Source organism: Bidens hawaiensis, unplaced genomic scaffold, assembly GCF_021521415.1.
Source record: "Bidens hawaiensis isolate Kalapana, Puna unplaced genomic scaffold, B.hawaiensis_p1.1 tig00419364_1, whole genome shotgun sequence".
Lineage (NCBI taxonomy): Eukaryota > Viridiplantae > Streptophyta > Magnoliopsida > Asterales > Asteraceae > Bidens > Bidens hawaiensis.
In genome coordinates, this window is record NW_027504835.1 from 189,300 (window position 1) to 210,312 (window position 21,013).

A 21,013-nucleotide genomic window follows, 5' to 3' on the forward strand; every position below is an offset into this window, starting at 1 on the left:
TCTTTACGCTTTTCTTTATACTTAGAAAAGTTTTTGATATATATATATATATATATATATATATATATATATATATATATATATATATATATGTAGGTTGTGCATCGGATCTTCACGAACACAACTTATGATGATGCCATGAGCGCAGCCCTCAACGCTTCTCATGAGGATGGGGAAAATGCTGGTTTCCTCCTTGGTCTGGGTTTTGTTGAGAAGGGCATCCCGCCTTCCAACTTTCCTCTATATGACGTGGACACTGAAGCTGCCTACGACCAAGCAGTGAACCAGTATGCTGCCTTCCCGCATCCGGTGGTGGAGAAGGTGAACGAGATTGCTGCTGCTAATGATGGGCTAACTATTCTCAAGGCTTTCCTTGAACCGCCACAGCCAACTGATGGTGCGGGTTCAAGTGGATTTGAAGGGAATGGTCCTGAAGTTTGAACCTTGAGATCCCTTCCCACCATTAGGATAGATTTATATTTTTGTAGGCGGGTAGATACCCAACTATTCTTGTAATGTTTGAATTTTTATGGAATATAAATGTTTTGTTAATGCCTTGCCTTGTAAACCTTATATGTTTTGCTCATGCATATTTTAGTTTAACTTAGCAACTTTCTAAGTGTTTTGGATAAGTTAACCTGTCAACGTGGTAGATAATAAGTTCAAGTTTTGCTTCCTCTATCATGATTGTGCGGGTAAGACCGTCACTTTCACTTAGTAGGATGGCCAAACTTTACCTATATCTGACATGCGTGAAGGTTTTCCTCATCTTTTCCGTAGAAATTTTTACCGTTTTTATGTTTATGCGGGTTTTGCCGCCTTCCACACGCAACGACTTACTTCTTTCCACACTTATTTATGCGGTGAATACCGGCATATCAGTGTGGAAAGTTCATAAGTATAAAGGTAAGGCTATCAACACAATGTGATAAAGGAGAATCATTTCCACTAGAAGTGGCTCTAGGCCTTTTCTTTACAAGTTTGGAATTGATCTACATGTAACATTTGCGTAATTGAGCTCCATTCCATGTTCTTGGGATGGGGGTGCCATCGAGCCTTTCGAGCCGGTATGCGCCCTTTTCCAAAACTTCTTTGATAATATATGGCCCTTCCCAGACCGGGGCCAGCTTTCCTGGGCGTTCTTGGTTCGAAGCCTCGTTGTTACGCAGTATGTAGTCTCCGACATTGAAGTTGCAGAGTTTTACCCGCGTGTTGTAGTACTTTTGCATTTGTCGCTTGTAGTTCTCTTCACGCGCTGCGGCTAAGTCTCTGCGTTCTTCGGTTAGCATAAGGTCTAACCGTCTTTCCGCATCATTGTCTTCTGGTTGAGTCAAGACCCTTGGTGAGGGTAGACCAATTTCGACCGGGACCATGGCTTCAGTGCCATAGGTGAGGCTGAACGGGGTTTCTCCCGTACTTGCCTTTTTTAGCGTTCTGTTTGCCCAAAGGACGTGTGGAACTTCGTCCACCCAGCCGGATCTATGTTCCAAGAGTCTTTTCTTTATGCCGTCGACGATGCTCTTATTTGCTCTTTCCACCTCACCATTACCCTGCGGGTGTGCCACTGAGGTAAAGGTGTGGGTGATTTGAAGTTCTTCCAGCCACTTTTGTAGCTTCTTGTCAGCAAAGTTGGTGCCGTTATCGCTCACCAAATTCTGTGGAAGTCCAAAACGACAAATAATAAATTCCCAAATAAATTTTTTGATATGTTTTGCGGTTGTTTGGGCTAAGGGTTTTGCTTCTATCCACTTGGTGAAGTAATCGATAGCTACCACTAGGAACTGAACGTTCCCTGCTGCTGTGGGAATGGGCCCGTCACATCGTTGGCCCACTTCTGAAATGGCCATGAAGAAGTGACTGGAACAAGTTCATTTTTCGGCCGATGCGTGTTGGGTGCGTAGAGCTGGCAGGACCTACATTTTCTGATGTATGCCAGTGCATCCGTATGCATCTCCGGCCAAAAGTATCCCGCGTTGTTTAGCTTAGCTACAACTGCGCGTGGACCTGCGTGTACTCCACAGATGCCTTTGTGTACTTCCCTTAGGAGGTAATCAGCATCTTGGTCGTCCACGCATCTTAGGAGTGGGCCAAAAAAATTACGCCTGTAAAGTATGTCATCAACGAGTTGATAGTTCAGTGCTTTACAGCGTATCTTTCTTGCCTGTGCTTTTGACTCTGGTAGTATACCCGCCGCAAGGTAATTTATGATTGGTGTCATCCACGTTTCCGTACCGGTTTGGATGACACAAATTTCCTTGTGCGGGACTGACGGTGCTCCAAGGAGTTCAACGCGGATGTCCTTTCCCAAGTGGGTGAAGGCTAACGATGCAAGCTTGCTTAACGCATCTGCAGATTTGTTTTCGCTTCGCTTGATGTGTATGACTTTGCAATCGTTGAAATCGCGCATAAGGGTTTTTGCTTGTGCGAGGTACAGGGCCATTGTGTCGTTAACGGCCGTGTACGTCCCGTTTATCTGGTTGGCTATTAACATGGAATCCACGTGGGCTTCCAGGTTTTTCACCCCCATCTTCCGCGCAATTCTCAACCCGGCCAGGAATGCTTCGTACTCCGCTTCGTTATTCGTACTTGGAAAATCCAGTCGAATAGCGTAAGTGTACTCTTGGCCTGCTGGGTTGGTTAGCTTCAACCCTGCGCCTGAACCCTCGTTGTTGGCTGCTCCATCAGTGTAGAGTCGCCAAACATCATCAATGTCCTGTGCTGAAGAGGGTTGAGCCTCTTCCTGGCACTCTTTCTCCCGCGAAGCGGGGACTTCTGCAATAAAGTCGGCCAAGACCTGGCCTTTTATGGCTGGTCTTGGCTTGTACTTTATCGCATATTCTCCCAATTCTATTGCCCATTTGGCTAGGCGTCCTGACAACTCGGGTTTGCCTAGAACGTTTGCAAGTTTGAAGTTGGTGAGAATGGTGATTGGGTGACCTTGGAAATACCGTCTTAGCCTGCGTGAAGCCTGTACGAGCGCTAAGACTAATTTTTTCAAATTAGAGTACCGGGTTTCTACGTCTGTTAAGACGCGGCTAACATAGTAGATGGGCATCTGGATGCCTTTTCGTTCTACTAGCAGGACTGCCCCGGTTGCTCTATCTGTGGCGGAGAGGTATAGGATTAACTCCTCCCCCGCTTCTGGTGCTGTGAACGTTGGGAGTTCGATCAAGCGTGACCGAATCTCTTGAAAAGCTGCTTCCGCTTCTGGTGTCCAGCGGAAGTGCGTTTTCTTTAAACAATTTCTCAATGTTGACACGAATGGGAACGACCTATCCGCATGATTCGCCAAAAAGCGGTTAAGTGCGACTAGTCGTCCATTCAGTGTCTGAGCTTGTTTGATGGTAGTAGGTGATTCCATTTTGATAATGGCTTCGACCTTTTCAGGGTTCGCTCTGAAGCCATCTTTGGTAACGATGACTCCTAAGAACTTCCCTTCTTCCATTCCAAAAGAACACTTGTTCGGATTGAGCTTCATGTTTATCTTTCTGAGCGTGTTGAAAGTTTCCTCGATGTCTTTCAACATCGCTTCTGGCTCAAGGCTTTTGATGACCACGTCATCCATGTAAACTTCCAAGTTTCTCCCAATTTGGGCATGAAACTCTTTGTCCATCAGGCGTTGGTATGTGGACCCGGCATTCTTAAGTCCGAATGGCATCATTTGATAACAAAACGTGCCATCGGGCGTCCGAAATGCGGTTTTGTCCTGATCGTCAACGGCCATGTGGATTTGATGGTATCCCTTATACGCATCAAGGAAGCATTTAAGGCGAAACGGTGCTAACGAATCTACCTTAAGGTCAATTTCGGGTAACGGGTAACAATCTTTGGGGCATGCTTTGTTTAGGTCTTTGAAATCTATGCACATGCGCCATTGTTTATTAGGTTTCGGTACCATGATGGGATTTGCAACCCATGTTTGATATTTACTAACGCGTACGATGCCTGCGTCAAGGAGTTCCTTGACTTGGGTTCTACACGCGTTAGCCTGTTCCGCTCCCATTACTCGACGCTTTTGTATGACCGGCGTAAAAGCCGGGTCACACTTGAGCTTATGCTCTGCTTTACTTCGAGGTACACCCGTCATGTCAGCTGGTGTCCACGCGAAGATGTCAGCGTTTTTATGCAGTAAGCGTTTGAGTAAGGTGCATGTGGGATCGGTGATTGTTGGACCAATGGTAACAGCCTAGTCAGGGTATTTACCATTGAAGGCCCATTCTTCTGGTTCGGTAATGGTTGGTTTAGCCATCTTTGGTTTGGGTTTAGATGAGACAGATGTGATGCATACCTGGGGAATACCGGTGATCATCGCTACACCCTCAGCTGTTGGCCACCCCATCATGTCGTGGACTGAAGACACCACGGCATTGAATCTTGCCATCCCATCTCTCCCGAAGAGAATGTCGTATGTGTGGTGTGGCTTCCTCATTACGAGGAAGTCCACGTCTTCTGTGCGGGAGTGTTTCCCGTCCGTGAGAGTGACGGGGAAAGATAGGATACCCAGGGGGTGTTTGTGCTGCCATCGAACCCTTCCATCGAGGCGTAGACCGTTTCCAGACGTTCTTTGTCTTCGTCGTCTAGCTTGTCGAAGAACTACCTGTACATGACCGTTGACGAAGCGCCGTTATCAGCAAGAGTGCGGGAAGTGATGTAGTACCCCAGCTGGCTTTTGATGACTATAGGGCCTTCTTTGTTGGGCCCTCCTGGCACTCGCGGGAAGCGCACTTCAGCTTCCTTCCACGCACATGGTTCTGTCGTTCATCGTTTTCTTCCTCTGACGTTGCCATGAACCAAGTGGATGCTGATGTCGATGGGCTTTCGTCCGTTGCCCTTGTACCGATTATCATTCCTCCCTCCGTTCTTGATTGATGTCACGAGGTGTGTAAGTTTACCATCTTTGACGAATGTTTCGACAATATCCTTCAAAGATGTACACTCCTCGGTGGTGTGGCCCTTTGTCCCGTGGAAGTCACAGGATTTGCTCTGATCAGCGTTATGGCGCTGTCGGATCATTGGAGATTTTGGCCATGGGAGTTTCTCGGTGGAAAATATCTCTGTGACGCTTTTGGTGAGTGGCGTCCATCTAGGGTTCCGGTTTGATGAGTGCGTGTTATCCCTTCCGCCTAATAGAGGGCGAGAGCTGGATGAGGTGTCAAAGTTTACCCTTGACTGCCAAATACCAAGCTTCCTCTTTTTGTTTTGTCGGGCGGTGCGGACATTATTCTCTCTGGTCCTTTGCGTGTAGAGGTTTGTACTCTGGGGAAGATTCCTACCCAGTTGCTTCTCCGTTTCGGCAAAGCGTTTAGCTGCCGTCATGATGGCATCCCATGTGGATGGCATGCCATCTTTACCCGTCAATGTGCGGATAAGCTCTGGGTATTCGGCGCCCTGGATGAAAGCGGCGCGAACAAGATCTTCACTTATGGTGCCCAGACTCAGCTTCTTTGAGTTGAAGCGAGTGATGAAGTCTAGCAAAGATTCATCCTCCTCTCTAACGCAGTTGAGGATCGTCCACTGCTCTTCAGTATATTTTCTCTGTTGACTGAAGTGCTGGCTGAACTTGTGCTGGAAGTCCGCCCAATCATAGATGTGGTGGACCGGTAGACGATCAAACCACGCCCTGGCCGCTCCGACCAGCGTCATCTGGAACATATAACACCACGTGGGTTCCGTCCAGTTGCTGACGGTTGACCCCGCTATGAATCTGTTCAAGTGATCGTCTGGGTCGGATATGCCATCATAAGTGCCGATGTTGGACATCTGTTTGGCACTCTTCGGGGCGATTGCTTCCGCAATGTCCCTTGCAAACTTGGACGTTCCCGCATTTGCAACAGTTGGCCTGAAAGTTTTGGAGAAGTCACGTGGGTTTCCCCCCGCGTTCCTTGGTTTAAAGGTTTCTCCAAAATTTCTTCTCGGCTGGAGGTCCGTTTCTTTACGCTTCCCTTTCGCCCTATGACGAGGGTTTGCGTCACTGTCGGACTCCTCCCAATCATCGTCCAAGTACTCGCAATCATTGCTCATGTTGAGCTGTTGTCGAGTGCTTCCGAATTCGTCATTAGCCTGTTGGAGTGAACGTAAACGTTCATCCAACTCAGCTTGGAATTCTTTCTGACGTGCTTCCGCCCACGCTTTAACTTGATCAAGTGTTTGGCGGGGGAGCCTCGTCTGTTGTTTCTCCAACTGGGTATCAATGAATCCCAGGGAAGGATTGTTTACTGCACTTGCCCCGGCTTGGGTAACCGGGGTAGTGTTCGTAAAAATTGTGTACTCGCTGGTGTTCCCCCCAGTAGCTGGGGTTGTGGTTACCGGAGTTTCTTGGTCACTTGTTGGCCTTGGCACCGGAGTAACCTTAACCATCTTTCCTGGCTGGGGTTGTGGTTACCGGAATTAGTTCTAGCTTTTATGCACGGATGGCGCCAATGAAGAAACACTAAGGGACCCCGGCAGATTACGGATAATCTTAGGGTTAAGTAGATGTTTCCCACGAGGGTTAGGTCTGGCAAAGATGGTTATTCTTCTTGACCTACAAAACAGACACCGTGAGCTCGTCACTGAGAAGGGGGGGTTCCTCCTTGTGACCCCCCTCCGGCGTGAGAATCAGACTAGATTGTTCTGAATATAAGTGTATATTAAGAGAAATAGCTAGAGAAGATCAGATGATGATACCGTTCCAAGGTGTTGGAGTATTTATAGCCGAAGGTAGGTTTCCAAGCAGGTACGGCCAGCTGTATAATATTCCTTTTTCACCAACTACGGGCTACGTATGTGCCACGATGGGAGTTGGTGGGTAGGCAGCGGCTGATAGTGACATGGCCAGCTGTGTACTATTCCTTTTCCACCAACTACGGGCTATGTACGTGCCACGATGGGGGTTGGTGGGTAGGCAGCGGCTGATAGTGTCATTTTGTACTGGAGCGTGCTCCTCCTCGTACTATTGTCGGTGAGCTGTCACCCTGTGATTGGTTCATGGGCTGCTTTGGTCAGATATTGTCTATTTTGTCCATACTTTGGCATGTATAGTACAAAAGGTCTTCCAGAAGCGTACGGACTGGCTCTTTTGGGCGGGAATATTCCCACTTTGCTCATTCCTTCTTCAGGTGACATTGCTGAAGTATAAGAGTTAGTGCCTTATGCGTGTAGCCTTACTGTTAGTGCGGGTAGCCTTCCTTCTTGGCTTGTACTCATAGCTGCGGGAACAGGCAGGGTACTGTACCAAGGGAGGCTTTCCTGCGGGAACAGCTGGCTTACTGCGTGTAAGGTCTTCATCTCTCTGAGCATGGTGGGTCCTGCGGAACCAGTTGGTCTTTGCGCAGACGTACCTCATCAAGGTGTGTCTTGCGGGTCCAACTGGGCTTTGCGGGGACCTACCTCTTCAATTACATAAAAAGAGAAAATAAAATTTGAACGCATATTGTATGTCTCAATTAATTTGAATCTATAGATCCATTAAACATTAAACTGACTTGGGGCTTGAGCTTGGGATTTTGCAGGTGGGCACTCGAACCAAAATAAGAAAATTGGGCAGTTAACTACACTACGAATATGAGTTAGATGTCCGTGGACACTTGAACTAAAATAAAAAGTCGGGTGAGCTTGGGGTTTTGTAGGATGGACACTTAAACTAAAATAACAAAATTGGATTGCTAACAACACTATGAATATGGGCTAGACACCAATGGACGGTGGGCCTATGCCCACCCACCTTAAACCTTATCATCTCCTATGTTTGTAAGTCGTCGTGTGTTTTGGTGTTCTTGTCAACCCTTGTTATCTTCTTGGTAGAAATGGTTGCGGGCTTTTTTTGATATAAATATGGTGTTAATAAAGAAAAAATATTTACAAACATCCTTAATAAATACTAATCCATCTTCAACATTTTTAAACAATTAATTTTAGTAATCATATTCCTTTTTATGATAATCAAATAATATATAAGAATTTAACTTATTATAATAAATCCAAACCTGGGAACAAAACAAAGTGCTAAAGAGAACATTAACCTCAAAGTTGGTCTAGTGATAAAGATATATATGTTTTAAAAATTTATAATTATGTCAATAAAAATACATAAAAACTTCCATTCTTAAAAGAATAATACCTTGGAGGCCCTCTTCCACTCAGCCTATTGGGCCTGAGCAACACTGTGCAGTGCGCTGTGCGCATACTAAACATACTTGAATTTATAGAATTTTTGATAATTTAAATTTCGAAGATTTAAGTAAGTACGGTCTTTTAGCTTGAGCTTGACTCATTTCATTTAACTTGATCAGCCGCAAGATCTTATAGCTTCAATATCTATGCATAGAACCGAGATCCGCTTATACTCCACTGGTTTACAATTACTTATTAATTATTTCACTGTTTTAATTATTATAAATGTATACATTTAATGTTGTATACTTATAGCTTAATTAATTGTGTATATGTTAGTAAAAATATACCATTAAGATATATTTTTTTTTTATTATAATCATATTTATCATAAATATTATTTAATTATATATTTTAGTAGTAATAAAATTAATACATTTATGTAAAGAAAATTGTTTGACTTGCGATCATAGTAAACATATGTATACGAGACTAGCTAAATTATGAAATAAGACATGCATATTTTAGGCCTGAATTTGGATTCAGGCCTTATAATATATATTTTCCGTGACGATACAACCCTTGATAGTGGGACGTGGTTTATGCTACCCTTCATGTACCTCGTTGGACCATTCACCCCACAACACGATCTTCCTTCTTTGTCTTCATCCACATGCGTGGAGCATCCACCGCAAGGGATGGACGTGTTGCGGCATCGTTCTTCCAAGTCTTTTGGCCTGATTCAAGCTTTTGGCAACTTGAACTCGACTAACATGCATCTCGGTTTGTTAAAGCCAATAGATTTAACCCTCAAGTAGTTGGACGCTTAGGGAATGAAAGCAAATTAATTATGCACTTGGGAAGGAAAACAAACACCACCAATTAGCTCTCTGATCCAACCATTGTCTCACTCGTACCTAGAAACTTATTGTAAATCAATAAGTTCATTATAATTTAATGTTTGTTGGTTAGAGGAAAAATAAAAAAACAGTTCGAAGTGCAAATTTAATGTTTAGTTAGAAGTGCAATAAAATCTATTCTCTGTATCCTGTTATAACTATTCCCACGTACGAGATAAAATGCACCTATAATTTAAATTATAATTTGTACATTACACAATAGTATATATAAAACTTACCCCTACGAATATACAGTTTTATGTAGTTAAGTGGTTAAAAGCAAGACAATAGAACTTTCGTAGGTGTTATATTCTGATAAAAGTTATCAAACAACCAAGACCAAACAATGAGGTTATACTGTTCAATTCGGTTGGCCGCTTTGTCGTTTTTCAAAACTGTAATTTGGGGTTTGGTCAATGATTTTTTTCTAGTTGTGTCTATCGGATTATGAGCGCTCTTAATCAATTGCCTATCCATCTTATCGTTTTAATTAAGAAAAACAGTTTAGCCCATACATCATTTTTATCGTTTTTATTAAGTAAAACAGTTTAGCCCATACATAATTTTTATTGTTTTAATTAAGAAAAATAGTTTAGCCCATACATCATTTCTATGAACGCCCTTATTCGATAACATATATCATTCTCTCCTTTCATTTTTATGACAAAAGTGTTACCTAATAATATAAAATCATGTTATCTTATATTATTATTGCTAACGTCCTTAATACATTAAAATGTAGAATCTTTTCACTTTTATCAGAAATTTGCAAAAATAAAAATGCACCTTGTAAAAATTGTTCAATGAACCATTTATTTTTTCCAAAAAAATGTACACTATATTCAAATTTAATTATTTTTTTATTGATCATTTGAAAATTAACATATACTGTAGTTCAATTGATGACTAATTAGTATATAAAGAAGCTTGCCGAATATATATAGTGTGGGAGGAAGTTGAAAAATATAACCAAGTTAAGTAATTATTTAATATAATATAATTTAAAGCCATCGTTTCTCACTTAAAACATTCATATTAGATTAGATGATACAATCAAAACAAAACATCAAACATAATCATAACTTTATTTATTCGGTACAAGATTGAACTAAACCATGTTTAACATTGTATGCAACATTCAATCTCATAACCAACTCTTCTTTTTCTTCTTCTAGCTAGTTTCCTTGAACAATATAACCTGAAAACCAAAAATATCCAACTTAATTCCACCATAATCAAAATCATAAAAACAAGAAAAAAAACAAAAAAGAGTTGCATAAAATCATACTTCCACAATGGGATCCACGGGCAAGCGGTTTACCGCAAGCTTGCGCGATGAATGCCGCCTTCTCCATGCTAATAACACCTTCAACTTCTGATGTAATATGGCTGCAGACACAAGGTAAGTCTAGGTTCTTGACCACATCACAACAGGCAGCAGATGGTGGGACCATAGGGCCTGACTTCTGCACATATCTTGCACATTCCTGCATGAGTCCTTGCATGTCACCTGCACATTGGGCTGATGCCATAATAATATTGTTGCTGATGATCAAGGCGAAAGAAGAGATAACAATGGTGAAGAGCATGAAACGAGCCATGGAGATTGCCATTGAAGGGTGTTAGGGGTTTCTGAGGGTTTGGTTGTGTTTGGTGAAGGTAAGATATGGTGTTATTTATAGGAGATTTGAGAGGGTAGAATTGGGAAATGTAAATGTTGTTGGGCATTTAAGATTTGGAGATTTGAGTATTGACTATCTTAATTTCTGCATGTGAATTCTCAATTCTTGGACTAAGGTTTTAAATTTTAATGTTGGTTGCTTTTATGATACATTATATAGTTAAAATTTAGTTAGCTTAGCTCCTACTATATTGTTTTTTATTTTTTTAAAACAACCTACAGCTCCATCCTATTGTATTAATACCCTATTATGGAAATATCTATTCATTCTAGACTAAGAAATTAGATGCCTGTTTTCATGTCATGAACCTGACTAAAATTATAATATCAACATCATCAACTTTTCATGAGAGACGAGAGACTGATTGATATTTATTACTTTATATAATTTACTATAAAACGATTACAATAAAGTGGCAGGCAAACGGGCAACAAGCTGCGCCGCAACCCCCTTTTGAACAGCAAAGCCAATCCTGCTAAAAACGAAGCTTTGGGACCTAGAAGCTGAAGAGATTCCGTGTACGACGCGCTGAACCCTACTCAAAAATTTCACAGCCTCTGGAGCCAGAAAACCAAATGTATCAAAGGAAAATGGTAGAAAGACATGTTGATTATTTAAACAAGCTTTCTCGTGTTTAACAACTTTGCCCGATTCAGCCTTCAACGCAGCCTGACCCACAACAAACCCACGGTCCCTGAGCCCAACAAGAGGAGACACTCCAGTAAGATCCACACAGGCGTGTTTCCCCCCTGCCCACCCGAACACAAGAATATCAGCTGGTCGTAAAGTAGACCTCCCTTCAATAGGATCCGTGAGAAAGTTAACAGGGGCCTCCTTTTTAGCAGAAATCCCTGCCCGTTTAAGAACATCACACAGAACATCCCTAACCAGATCATGTCTGTATTTAAAGCCAGGCAATTCTTTGCAATGCACCGCATGGTCACCAAAAGAATCCAAACAGACCTTGCGACAAATTGGGCAAGGTTCATCCGTCGGGAACATAGGGATCATTAACCGGTACTTAAGGATAGCCCGATACTCCAAACCCGACATACGTTGGCCTAATCCTTCATTAAGAAACTCAAACTCCTTACCACTACGCCACATTAAGACTCCAAGGACATTAAACTGTTTATTCTAAATACTCAAAGATACTTTCATATGAGAGTAGTAAAATTCGAGCTTAATAAACTAAGTAAATTGACTAAAAATGTAATTTTCACACTTAGGCCTAAGGTCGGCCCAATAGGCCAACACTAAACCATTTTGGGCCAAAAGCCTTACACCACCGTTTTGATACTTTGATACATCAGCAAAGCAATCTGATCTAAATTTGTATTTTGGAGAGTTGGTGCAATAGCCACCTAATTACTATATTTTGGGCCTCATCCCATTAGTTTTACTTGAGTTAACATGTCCATATACACAGTTATACACCATAGAGCTTAATTATCAACTTTCGTTTACCAAACGTTAGGTTTGTTTACAGGCCTAATTAAGTCGCAAGGTCACTCTCCCTTTTGATGGGAAGTGACAAGTCTTAAATTACTTTCAAGTGCTATAGAGTATAAATACTACCTAGGGCAATTGGCAAGAATCTTAAACTCATGATGATAGATAATTCACACATGAGTAGTAATGCTATTTGGTGAGGGTCGTGAACCGTTGTTCATGTTCTACCATTAGTTCCAACTGGGAACTATGATTTTTGGACGTTGGATTTACTCCGACACACAGGTTAGTGATGGCCAATAACATGACTATCATCGAGTAACCATTCCCTTCTGGTATTCCACAAACTTAAAAATCAGTATAGGCATGACAAGCTAATTTCATGTTTTTCGCTTATATAGTTCTTCTACCCTATCATAATGCGCGCGCACACCCACACAATTCATGTATTTTGCTCAGCAGGTGATCACCATTACGTTGGTGATGATCATATAGTCTCAACGAGTTTAAACATCATCTCTCTTTCTTCTTAGTATACATGATTAGATAAACAAACAACACCACAAATTTATGGATTTCAGCTTTTGATGATTCGAAATCTATCTTCAACCTTCTTTGTATATGCATTTACAAACTGCAAAAATAGCAGACAAAAATTAGGCCTATAGTTAATTATAGACTAAATGACTACTTTGAAGGGCACAATGCAAGACAGTTAAAAAACATATATAAATGATAACTTTCTGTAATATCACAATAAAAAATATATGAATACATATTTACTAAAACTTTTCGTAAATAGCAAAATTTTTAAAGTTGAAACACAACATGAAACCATTACTCCTACAAGTTTTTAAAGCAAAAATATTATGAATGTGAGTTGAATACAAAAACATATACAATTTATAGTTGTCGATGATGGTTTTGTTAGATACCTCAAAGTCTAATTGCGTCTTTGTCGTATGTACTCTAGCGTATCCAAATTTACTTATTCTTGAAATGCTCCAACTACCCGCCTGAAATTAATAACACTTATGTTGGCAAGTTTCTTTAAATACACACAATAAGATATGTATTCACCTTTGGAGGGAAATTGTCTAGTTTGAATCCTGCCATCCCAATAATAGCATGAACAGGTGCCTCATAGTTGTTGTTGTCATATGTGTCCACTCCATCTGCACCTTTCTTTGGCATTGCTTTACATTGATTCCGATACACCGCACAAGTTCTTTCATAGTTATGAACATGCCCAAACAAAACCAAGTCTACCTGGTGCATTCACCAAGGGTTGGAAAATTACTTAAAAAACAAGATTTGGACGAGAGTAATCTCAATGTAAAGCTAGTAATTTAGCGGACCATGGATTTAGAATATATTGAGACAATCATATGTCATTTGGTGATACCTTGTGTGTCAATAGCAAGGGTTCAACTTGTAGGAGAAATCTTGGGTCAACACTTCCACAACTAGAATACGTTGGTCTGTGCCTGAAATAATTAGCAACTACCAAAGATTAGCTGAAATAATATTTCCAAACATATTCTCTCTTTTAAGCATATATACTCATATTTACCCTGTAAAAATCACCCATGGTGTTCTTGATCGATCGATGGACGCCATGTCCTTACTCATCCATTGATACTATAGAAGATAATGTACATGCATATATTAGTTATCATATTACAATTATCTCATTTTTTCATATATTAAAGATTTGTATTGTACCTGCTCTGAAGTTTTAGACCAATCATGCTCAGTTGAAATTACTACAAAATGCACACTCCCTTGATCAATCGAGTACCATGGCTTATCTTTTGCTGGCGTTGGCATCGGGAAATAACTCTCGTAAGGTACACCACATTCTCCTCCAGAGTCCGGGGTTATGTATACCGAGCCTGAATTCACATAATCCCTAATAGTATCCGCGCAATTAATTAGTTTTTATCATATTTGTTATAAAATATAATAGTATTCCTGTAATTTGGAAAGTCGTCGTTTAGGCTAGTAGTTCCGAACTTTTTTTTTTAATTTCCTAGGCACAGTTCTATTGATATCATGTTAAGTGATCAACATCACTTCATTATTTTGGTATTTAAGCATTTTAAAAAAATGAATCATGTACCTTTCATGATTTCCTATTGCAGTCATGTAAGATACTTTTGAAGCCACTGGGCTTATAAGGTGAAGGAAGAAATCCCATTCCACCAGGAAACCTGTGGCGTAACTTATATCGCCAATGTGGAATATGGAATCCGCATTTCCAGACGATACTTCATCGGCCATGGCTTGAACGACAGTTATTGATCCAGGCTATAACCATAATTATACAAAAAAGAATTATATCAAAATAATGATAGCCACAAAGTCCTAAGTGTATGTTTGGGTCCATGCACAAATTTATAGTGTTAGTTGTTTTCATGTTATACAATTTTTCAGGCTTTGCTTTATATGATGTTATTACAGGCCGGGTAACATATTACCTGAATATAATGCTCAATAGAAGCATCACGCGGGGCCTTACCCATATCACCGAATGCTAGAAACTTTAGTTCATCTGATCCACCGCTAGGTGGAGTATTAAAGTTGATTCTTGGACTCCAACCCGCGGAATTGCTACAAAATGAAAATACATCATGTTATTTGAGCTTTACTAGCCACATCTCATCCCATATCTCTTTACATTTCCTACCTTAGTGACCCAATTTATATATGTATTCTTTGACGAATTTCAATTTTACGCGTTTATGATAATTTAATATAGTTATTCATGAAAGCATTGGTTAATTTACCTTCCGTATCTGTACGAGAACCTTGTAGAAGGCTTGAGTCCAGTCATAACCGCAGAATGAATATATCCTGGATCATGCCATCCAAAATCTTTTGCAGGGCTTGGTAACCCAGAAGCTTACATATAACATGAAAATAATTTAGGTTAATTGAGTTTAAATTTGTTACCAAGTATGAAGTATATATGTAAGATAACCCATATATGCTGTGTTAGTAAACAAATATTAACACCGTTAAATAACGTGTTGAATGATGATCGGTGGTTGGAAGATGTAAGCACATAAAGCAAATTGGATATGGCTTAAAATAAAAACATACTGCACATATTTTGTTGGGTAAATGTGGTGACATGAGAAGCTTGTGATTTTCCATTCGCGTATTGTACTTGTTGAGGATTTTTGTCGCCACTGACCCATGTTAATCTCATCTGCACATGAACCCATTAGTTAACTTTAAGCTACAAAAGCAGTTAATTTAATCACATGTTGATCTTAAATATAAGTTGATACTAAGAGACAACATTCAAAATCGTAACCAAGTTTCAAGTTTGTTTATGCTAATTCACTCATACTATTTTCTTTCTTTTATTTTTGTCTCAATTAGGTTACTCAACTTTCAAATTATCTCATTCAAGTCACTCCACTTTCAATGTGTCTTAATCAGCTCACTCAACTTGCAATGAGTGTTTTGATGCTATCTTTTTTTTACCTTCATATTATATTTTCATAAATAACTAAAAGCAACATTTATTTTTAATTTTTTATAAGTAAAAATATCGGTTACGGTAATATAATAGTTATCCTCGTTTTAGAACACAAATTAAAAGTTGAGTGACTTAATTGAGATAACTTGAAAATTGAATGACCTAATGGAGACAAAAATTAAAAAGTATGATTGACTTAATTGGAACAAACTTGAAACTTGGTTAATTTTCTACTGTGTTTTCCTTTATATATACTAAATAACACTATATAGGAAAACTGCTGATAGGGGAGTTCTTACTGATGTTCCTGTGGAATCAACACTAGAGAGATGTCCATACAATGGTTTTTTTGGATTTTCAAACTCGAGTACGCTAGATTTAGCTAAAACACAAGGCACCTGAAATCCAGCACCAAAGAAGACAAACTGGATACTAGTTCTAATGTTGATAACATGAAATGTGATAGATGCACTACATGTTGTCACCAAGCATTTGCCTCTCTTATCAAACTTTTTACATTCCTTCTTCTTGCAACCAATATATCCGGGATCGTTGGTAACATATTGTGCCTGCATTGCAATCATAATGTTTTTAGCAATCTAGTAATGTTAACATATCAAGCCTGCATTGCATCATACTAGTGTTGCCTTAGGAAAATTTTTATGCTTTTTGATCGATCATTAATTAAGTTGTTTGAAGATGTTTCCTTGTTTCTAGAAAGTATGTAACTCATGGAGTACTGGTAGCATCACCTTCTATCCCCACTAACCCCACTATTTAGGTTATTTTTATGGTTTGATTAGTTTAATAGAAGTAAGTTTCCATCATGTAATAAATATCATCAGTTAGCAATCTCTTATTTCTGATATCAGAAAATCTAGTTTTAACATGTCAGTGTCAACAAATGTTTCTTTCTTGTATTGTCTTCTCCCAACCAAACTTCATCCTTCGTCCTTTTATCTTCTCCAGCTAATAATCTTTCTCTGAATGAGTTAGCACACACGACCGAAAAGCCAAAAAGGATGGGATCATAGCTAGTCCAAAGAATTTCTACCAATTGTGATATCTATCGAGCAATATCAAGAAATTGACACAATGCCATTTGTACTAGAAGCCATAGGAAGACGAACCAGAAGATAATGATCAAGGGCGTAGTGATCAAAATCGTGGTAGAGAACAAGGCTCGTTCAAAGGAGGAAGAGGACATGGAAAAATATGAGTGAAAGAAACAAGAACAAAGTTGGCAAAAGCGAATTCAAATGCTATGAATGTGTGAATACAGCCACTTTGCATACAAATACATAAAACGAAAAGACAGGGCGAAAGTAAAGGACCAAGATGCCCATCTCGTGTTGGAAGATGAAGAACCGATGTTGTTGTAAAGACAAGTCAAGAAAGTTTAAGACCCACATTGAACTATATTTAGTTTAAGGGGAAGCGTTAAAAGTATAAACTAAATATAAAGGGCTAATATTAGTCATTTTAGAAAGTATACTTTATTTCTTGTGTCGCATACATAAACGACACGTCATTTAGAATTATGGTTATACAGACCCAAAAGATGTATGTAATTGTCGATCGATTGTAGCGAACAAGATTCTTCGGTCTCGTTTATTATACCTGTGATTGTGTGGTTGATTTCTGATTCACCAACATTGTAATTTTAATTATTTATTTTGTGTAAATGTGAAGGGTGTGAATGCATAGAACTCAAAAGTATTTCATAGTACAACTTTATGCACTTTCTCATCTTTATGATCACTTATTTCATGTTATCCTACTTTATTTTCAATGCCAACCCTCCATCAACGGATTTTGCATGCATTAGAAGACCTTTCCCTCTTCAACTTTACGTTCCCACCACAAACACATATATATGCAAACCAAAGTGTCCATACGTTCATACACAACACTCACACGTTCATTAAATAAACGTCAATGTGAACATTAATTAAAATTCTAATACGAGTTCAGATTCGTAGTGTTATTGATAGCAGCTGCGGACCAATTTGATCGGTAGGTGTGTTTGTGTTAAGGAAGTAACTATGAGACCAATGTTGACATGAGCAAACAATTCTGTGTTAGCTTCATACTTTCATGCATCTTGCATTCGATCTAAAAAGAACAACAAAATGAAGATCTTATGTATATGATGCGTGTTCAATCGAAATGATCGACGAAATCCTTACCATGCAAAATCTTCGGTATACCAACATATCCTCAATCATACAACTTATAAAACCTTTTAGTAATCTAGCTAACCACATAGACCGGTATTGAATAAATATTAAAAATGGGTCGAAGATAATAATGTTGTATTGTACTAAGAAAGATGATTAGATATGTTTTAAAGTAGATTGAACTGCGTTTTTCGTCCATGTGGTTTGTCCATATATGTGGTTTTAGTCCAATAGTTTCAAATTTGCGATTTTGATCCATGTGGTTTCATTTCACTTGCAATTAAACCCGAATTCACTAATCCCGTTAAGTCAGGTCGTTAACCCCATCAACGTGCCCTTCACGTGAGGGGCAATTTCATCTTTTTTCCCAAATACACCCAACCCCTCACATGAGGAGGCTTGCGAATTAGGATTGACATTTATTTGGGGGGGGAGACAAAATTGCCCCTCACGTGAAGGGCACGCTGATAGGTTTAACGATAAGACTTAACGGAGTTAATGAACTCGGGTTTAATTGCAGGTGAAATGAAACCGCAGGGACGAAAATCGCAAATTTGAAACTATTGAACTAAAACCGCACATTTGAACAAATCACAGGAAAAAAACCGCAGTTTAATATAATTGTGTATTAATTCGGAATTCCATCATTGAGTGGGGGAACCTACATAGTAGAGGTGCGAGCCTTTTAGATGGAAGGTTTTGGGGTTCAAATGTTCAATCCCAAAACAGAGAGTGAATTTGATGTAACGTAGGAGTGAGTAGGTTTCCCGTTATAGGCAACATTTGCCATTCCAATTTCTTTTTTTTTTTTCAAAATTCCTGCCTGGAAACGTTTGGTCTAGGAGCTGTCAAAACTTTAGCTTATTAATTAACATGCAAATTCTTGTAAAATTACTTTAACCCAAAACATGAAATATTAAGTTTGTTATTAAGTATGAACGGTGAAAACACACCCTAAAGCATACTAATGTTTTCATTTGATTTGTATATTTCCTGCGGTATGAATAATGGAATTCTCTTTTCTTTTATAAGTTATTTTTGTATTTTTACAAATAAAAATGTTTTTTCTACTTTTTTTATTTTATTTAAAGCTTTTCAAACTCAAAAATTAAATGTTCTTATATTGACTTTATATTCAATATACAATCGTTAATCTTGAGCAGGTTGTGAAAAAATATATATATATAGCCAAAAAAAAAGGACCACATTTAAAATCAGATCAAGTTCTCACTATAAGGACTCAAACCTGTACCACTTTGTTGAGGGGTATACCATTAGGCCTGAGGCCAAGAGGCATTGACTTGGCTTATTATTATTATTATTATTATTATTATTATTATTATTATTATTATTAATTTTTCTTGGAAATTGCATATTTTACTAATTTAGAAGGTTTAAATAATAAATGAAAAACACACATGATTACATAGCTAGAGTTATTAAGGCTTACCTTGACAGGATAATGACAGAGGAGTGGAAGATCACTGAAATCACCAGTCTGCTCATAAAGAAGAAGGCTTTGAGGGCAAACATCAACACTGCATGCCATTTCAATATATATTAACCTAGCTAATTACTTCTCCAAACTATATATACATGCATGCATACACATATATAATTATTATAACATCAGGACATGTATATATACTTACTCTGTGTGCGATGGCGAAATCATACCCACCCAATCACTCTTAGACGGATGCAACACCCCGCTAACTGTCACCGTGACCATCTGGTCATCGGAAAGTGTAGATTTCGGGCTTACTTCTATTCCAATATATGGGTTCGGGTTCAAACAAGCTCCAAGTTTTCGTCTGTTTAGCAAACGAAACTCAGATATTGCGGTATAGTTTTGAAACCCATCGATGGTGTCCGACAGGTTCATGGACGTTAAACGAGCATCCGAAGATAAAGATGATCCATGATGCAAAAATGAAAGTAAACAATACAAGAAAAATGTAATCCACATTGAAGATTTTGGTGGGTTCATAATAATAATGAATATATAAGTAGTTAAAATGTTAGGGGGAAATTAATATATGGGCATTGCAGTATGTGTCTCCACAAAAATGTATGGGTGCAAGTGATTATATAGTGGCAAAATATGAACCAGGCGTCTAGAAGTCTTTGCTTCTTAGGGTGCATCAAGAAAGGCCAGCTTGCAACCCATATGCGATTTATAAGATAAATTGTATACAAATAACTGATTAACATTACTTAGCACGTACGTACTTTTTTTTTCTTATAAATACTTATTGATTAAAACTAACACCAGAGCACACAACTTGCTTTCACATTCTTGTTTGAAAATTTTTATTCTGTTAGAATATGTGTGCGCGCGTGGTGGAGTAACTAAATGGCGTAAAACTGTTACTTAGACGGTGGGGTGTTTATTAACTTTTCACTAAAAAAACGCGTAACGGTTTAATCGACAAAATAATCATTATTTAATTTTTTTTAAGAAAAATGTGAGTGACTTATTTAATTTGGCTGGTTGTAATTGGAAGTGGCCCCGCCCTCTTTCCCCTTGGTGTCGTTAAAAGCCTAAGAACATTCATGTCCCGTACTCCATCTCCATCTTTATAATTACATTATAAAACATTACATTTCTCTCTTCTGTTCAATTAAATAATATTATTTTATACCGTTATCATTATAGCTTTCTCTCTCATCTACTCACAACCAAATTCAACAAATATAAAAAATAAATAGAGACAAACAAAATTTTCCCAAATTTACAAAAAAAATCACTGCATTTTCTCTCTCCACCTTATAATATACATTCACAACCACTCAAAAACTTACACTATAATTTACAAACTTTCCTCACATAAATATAGGGGATGGGTTGGAAATGCTCTAACACCCACGAAGGCTCTATACCTTTTGGTGTCCTCTTCAACTTGTGTAGTGGTTGAACAAGCAAAAGTAGGGTGAGCGAGTTGGCAGGGAATGACGCTTTCCATCTCTCCGATCACATAGTCTTACGGAATAGCTTTTAGAAGATGATCATCGATTCCTTTCGTTGGAATTTTGAAAATTAGGGACTCAAAAGTAGATTAAAGTACTAAGTATCTTATCCATTTTTTAAAGTTTGGAGGAAAATTCAAAACATAACCCACAAATCACTGAATTTGTTGGTGATGTAATTTACAACAAATATATAGAAATATAGGGTAGAGATACTGTACGCTAATGCTTAACGTACGAAAGGTACGC

The 21,013-nt window shown here is 39.0% G+C and overlaps 2 protein-coding genes across 2 annotated transcripts; both read right to left on the reverse strand.

The window, feature by feature from the left end:
* Positions 1-10,165: 10,165 nt before the first annotated feature.
* LOC143608312 (uncharacterized) lies at positions 10,166-10,603 on the reverse strand. The gene is made up of 2 exons (XM_077083372.1): positions 10,279-10,603; positions 10,166-10,188 (listed from the first exon to the last, which is right to left on the reverse strand). The coding sequence occupies exons 1-2, from the start codon at positions 10,601-10,603 to the stop codon at positions 10,166-10,168; spliced, it is 348 nt and encodes a 115-aa protein (XP_076939487.1).
* A 1,918-nt stretch (positions 10,604-12,521) lies between these two features.
* On the reverse strand, positions 12,522-19,923 carry LOC143608331 (putative inactive purple acid phosphatase 27). Its single transcript, XM_077083389.1, has 13 exons — positions 19,447-19,923; positions 19,245-19,332; positions 15,914-16,183; positions 15,230-15,338; positions 14,914-15,028; positions 14,605-14,737; positions 14,247-14,434; positions 13,850-14,036; positions 13,698-13,765; positions 13,530-13,611; positions 13,205-13,393; positions 13,060-13,140; positions 12,522-12,758 (listed from the first exon to the last, which is right to left on the reverse strand). The coding sequence occupies exons 1-13, from the start codon at positions 19,782-19,784 to the stop codon at positions 12,702-12,704; spliced, it is 1,905 nt and encodes a 634-aa protein (XP_076939504.1). The 5' UTR covers positions 19,785-19,923; the 3' UTR covers positions 12,522-12,701.
* Between the last annotated feature and the right edge of the window lie 1,090 nt (positions 19,924-21,013).

Excerpts from the sequence above, each read along its gene's own strand:
- LOC143608331 (XM_077083389.1), bottom strand. The coding sequence starts at position 19,784 with ATGAACCCACCAAAATCTTCAATGTGGATTACATTTTTCTTGTATTGT. Across the intron at positions 14,037-14,246 it reads GCAATAGGAAATCATGAAAG|GGATTATGTGAATTCAGGCT; the intron begins GTACATGATTCA and ends GGATACTATTAG. Across the intron at positions 13,612-13,697 it reads CCATGGGTGATTTTTACAGG|GCACAGACCAACGTATTCTA; the intron begins GTAAATATGAGT and ends TAATTATTTCAG.
- LOC143608312 (XM_077083372.1), bottom strand. The coding sequence starts at position 10,603 with ATGGCAATCTCCATGGCTCGTTTCATGCTCTTCACCATTGTTATCTCT. Across the intron at positions 10,189-10,278 it reads CCGTGGATCCCATTGTGGAA|GTTATATTGTTCAAGGAAAC; the intron begins GTATGATTTTAT and ends TTTGGTTTTCAG.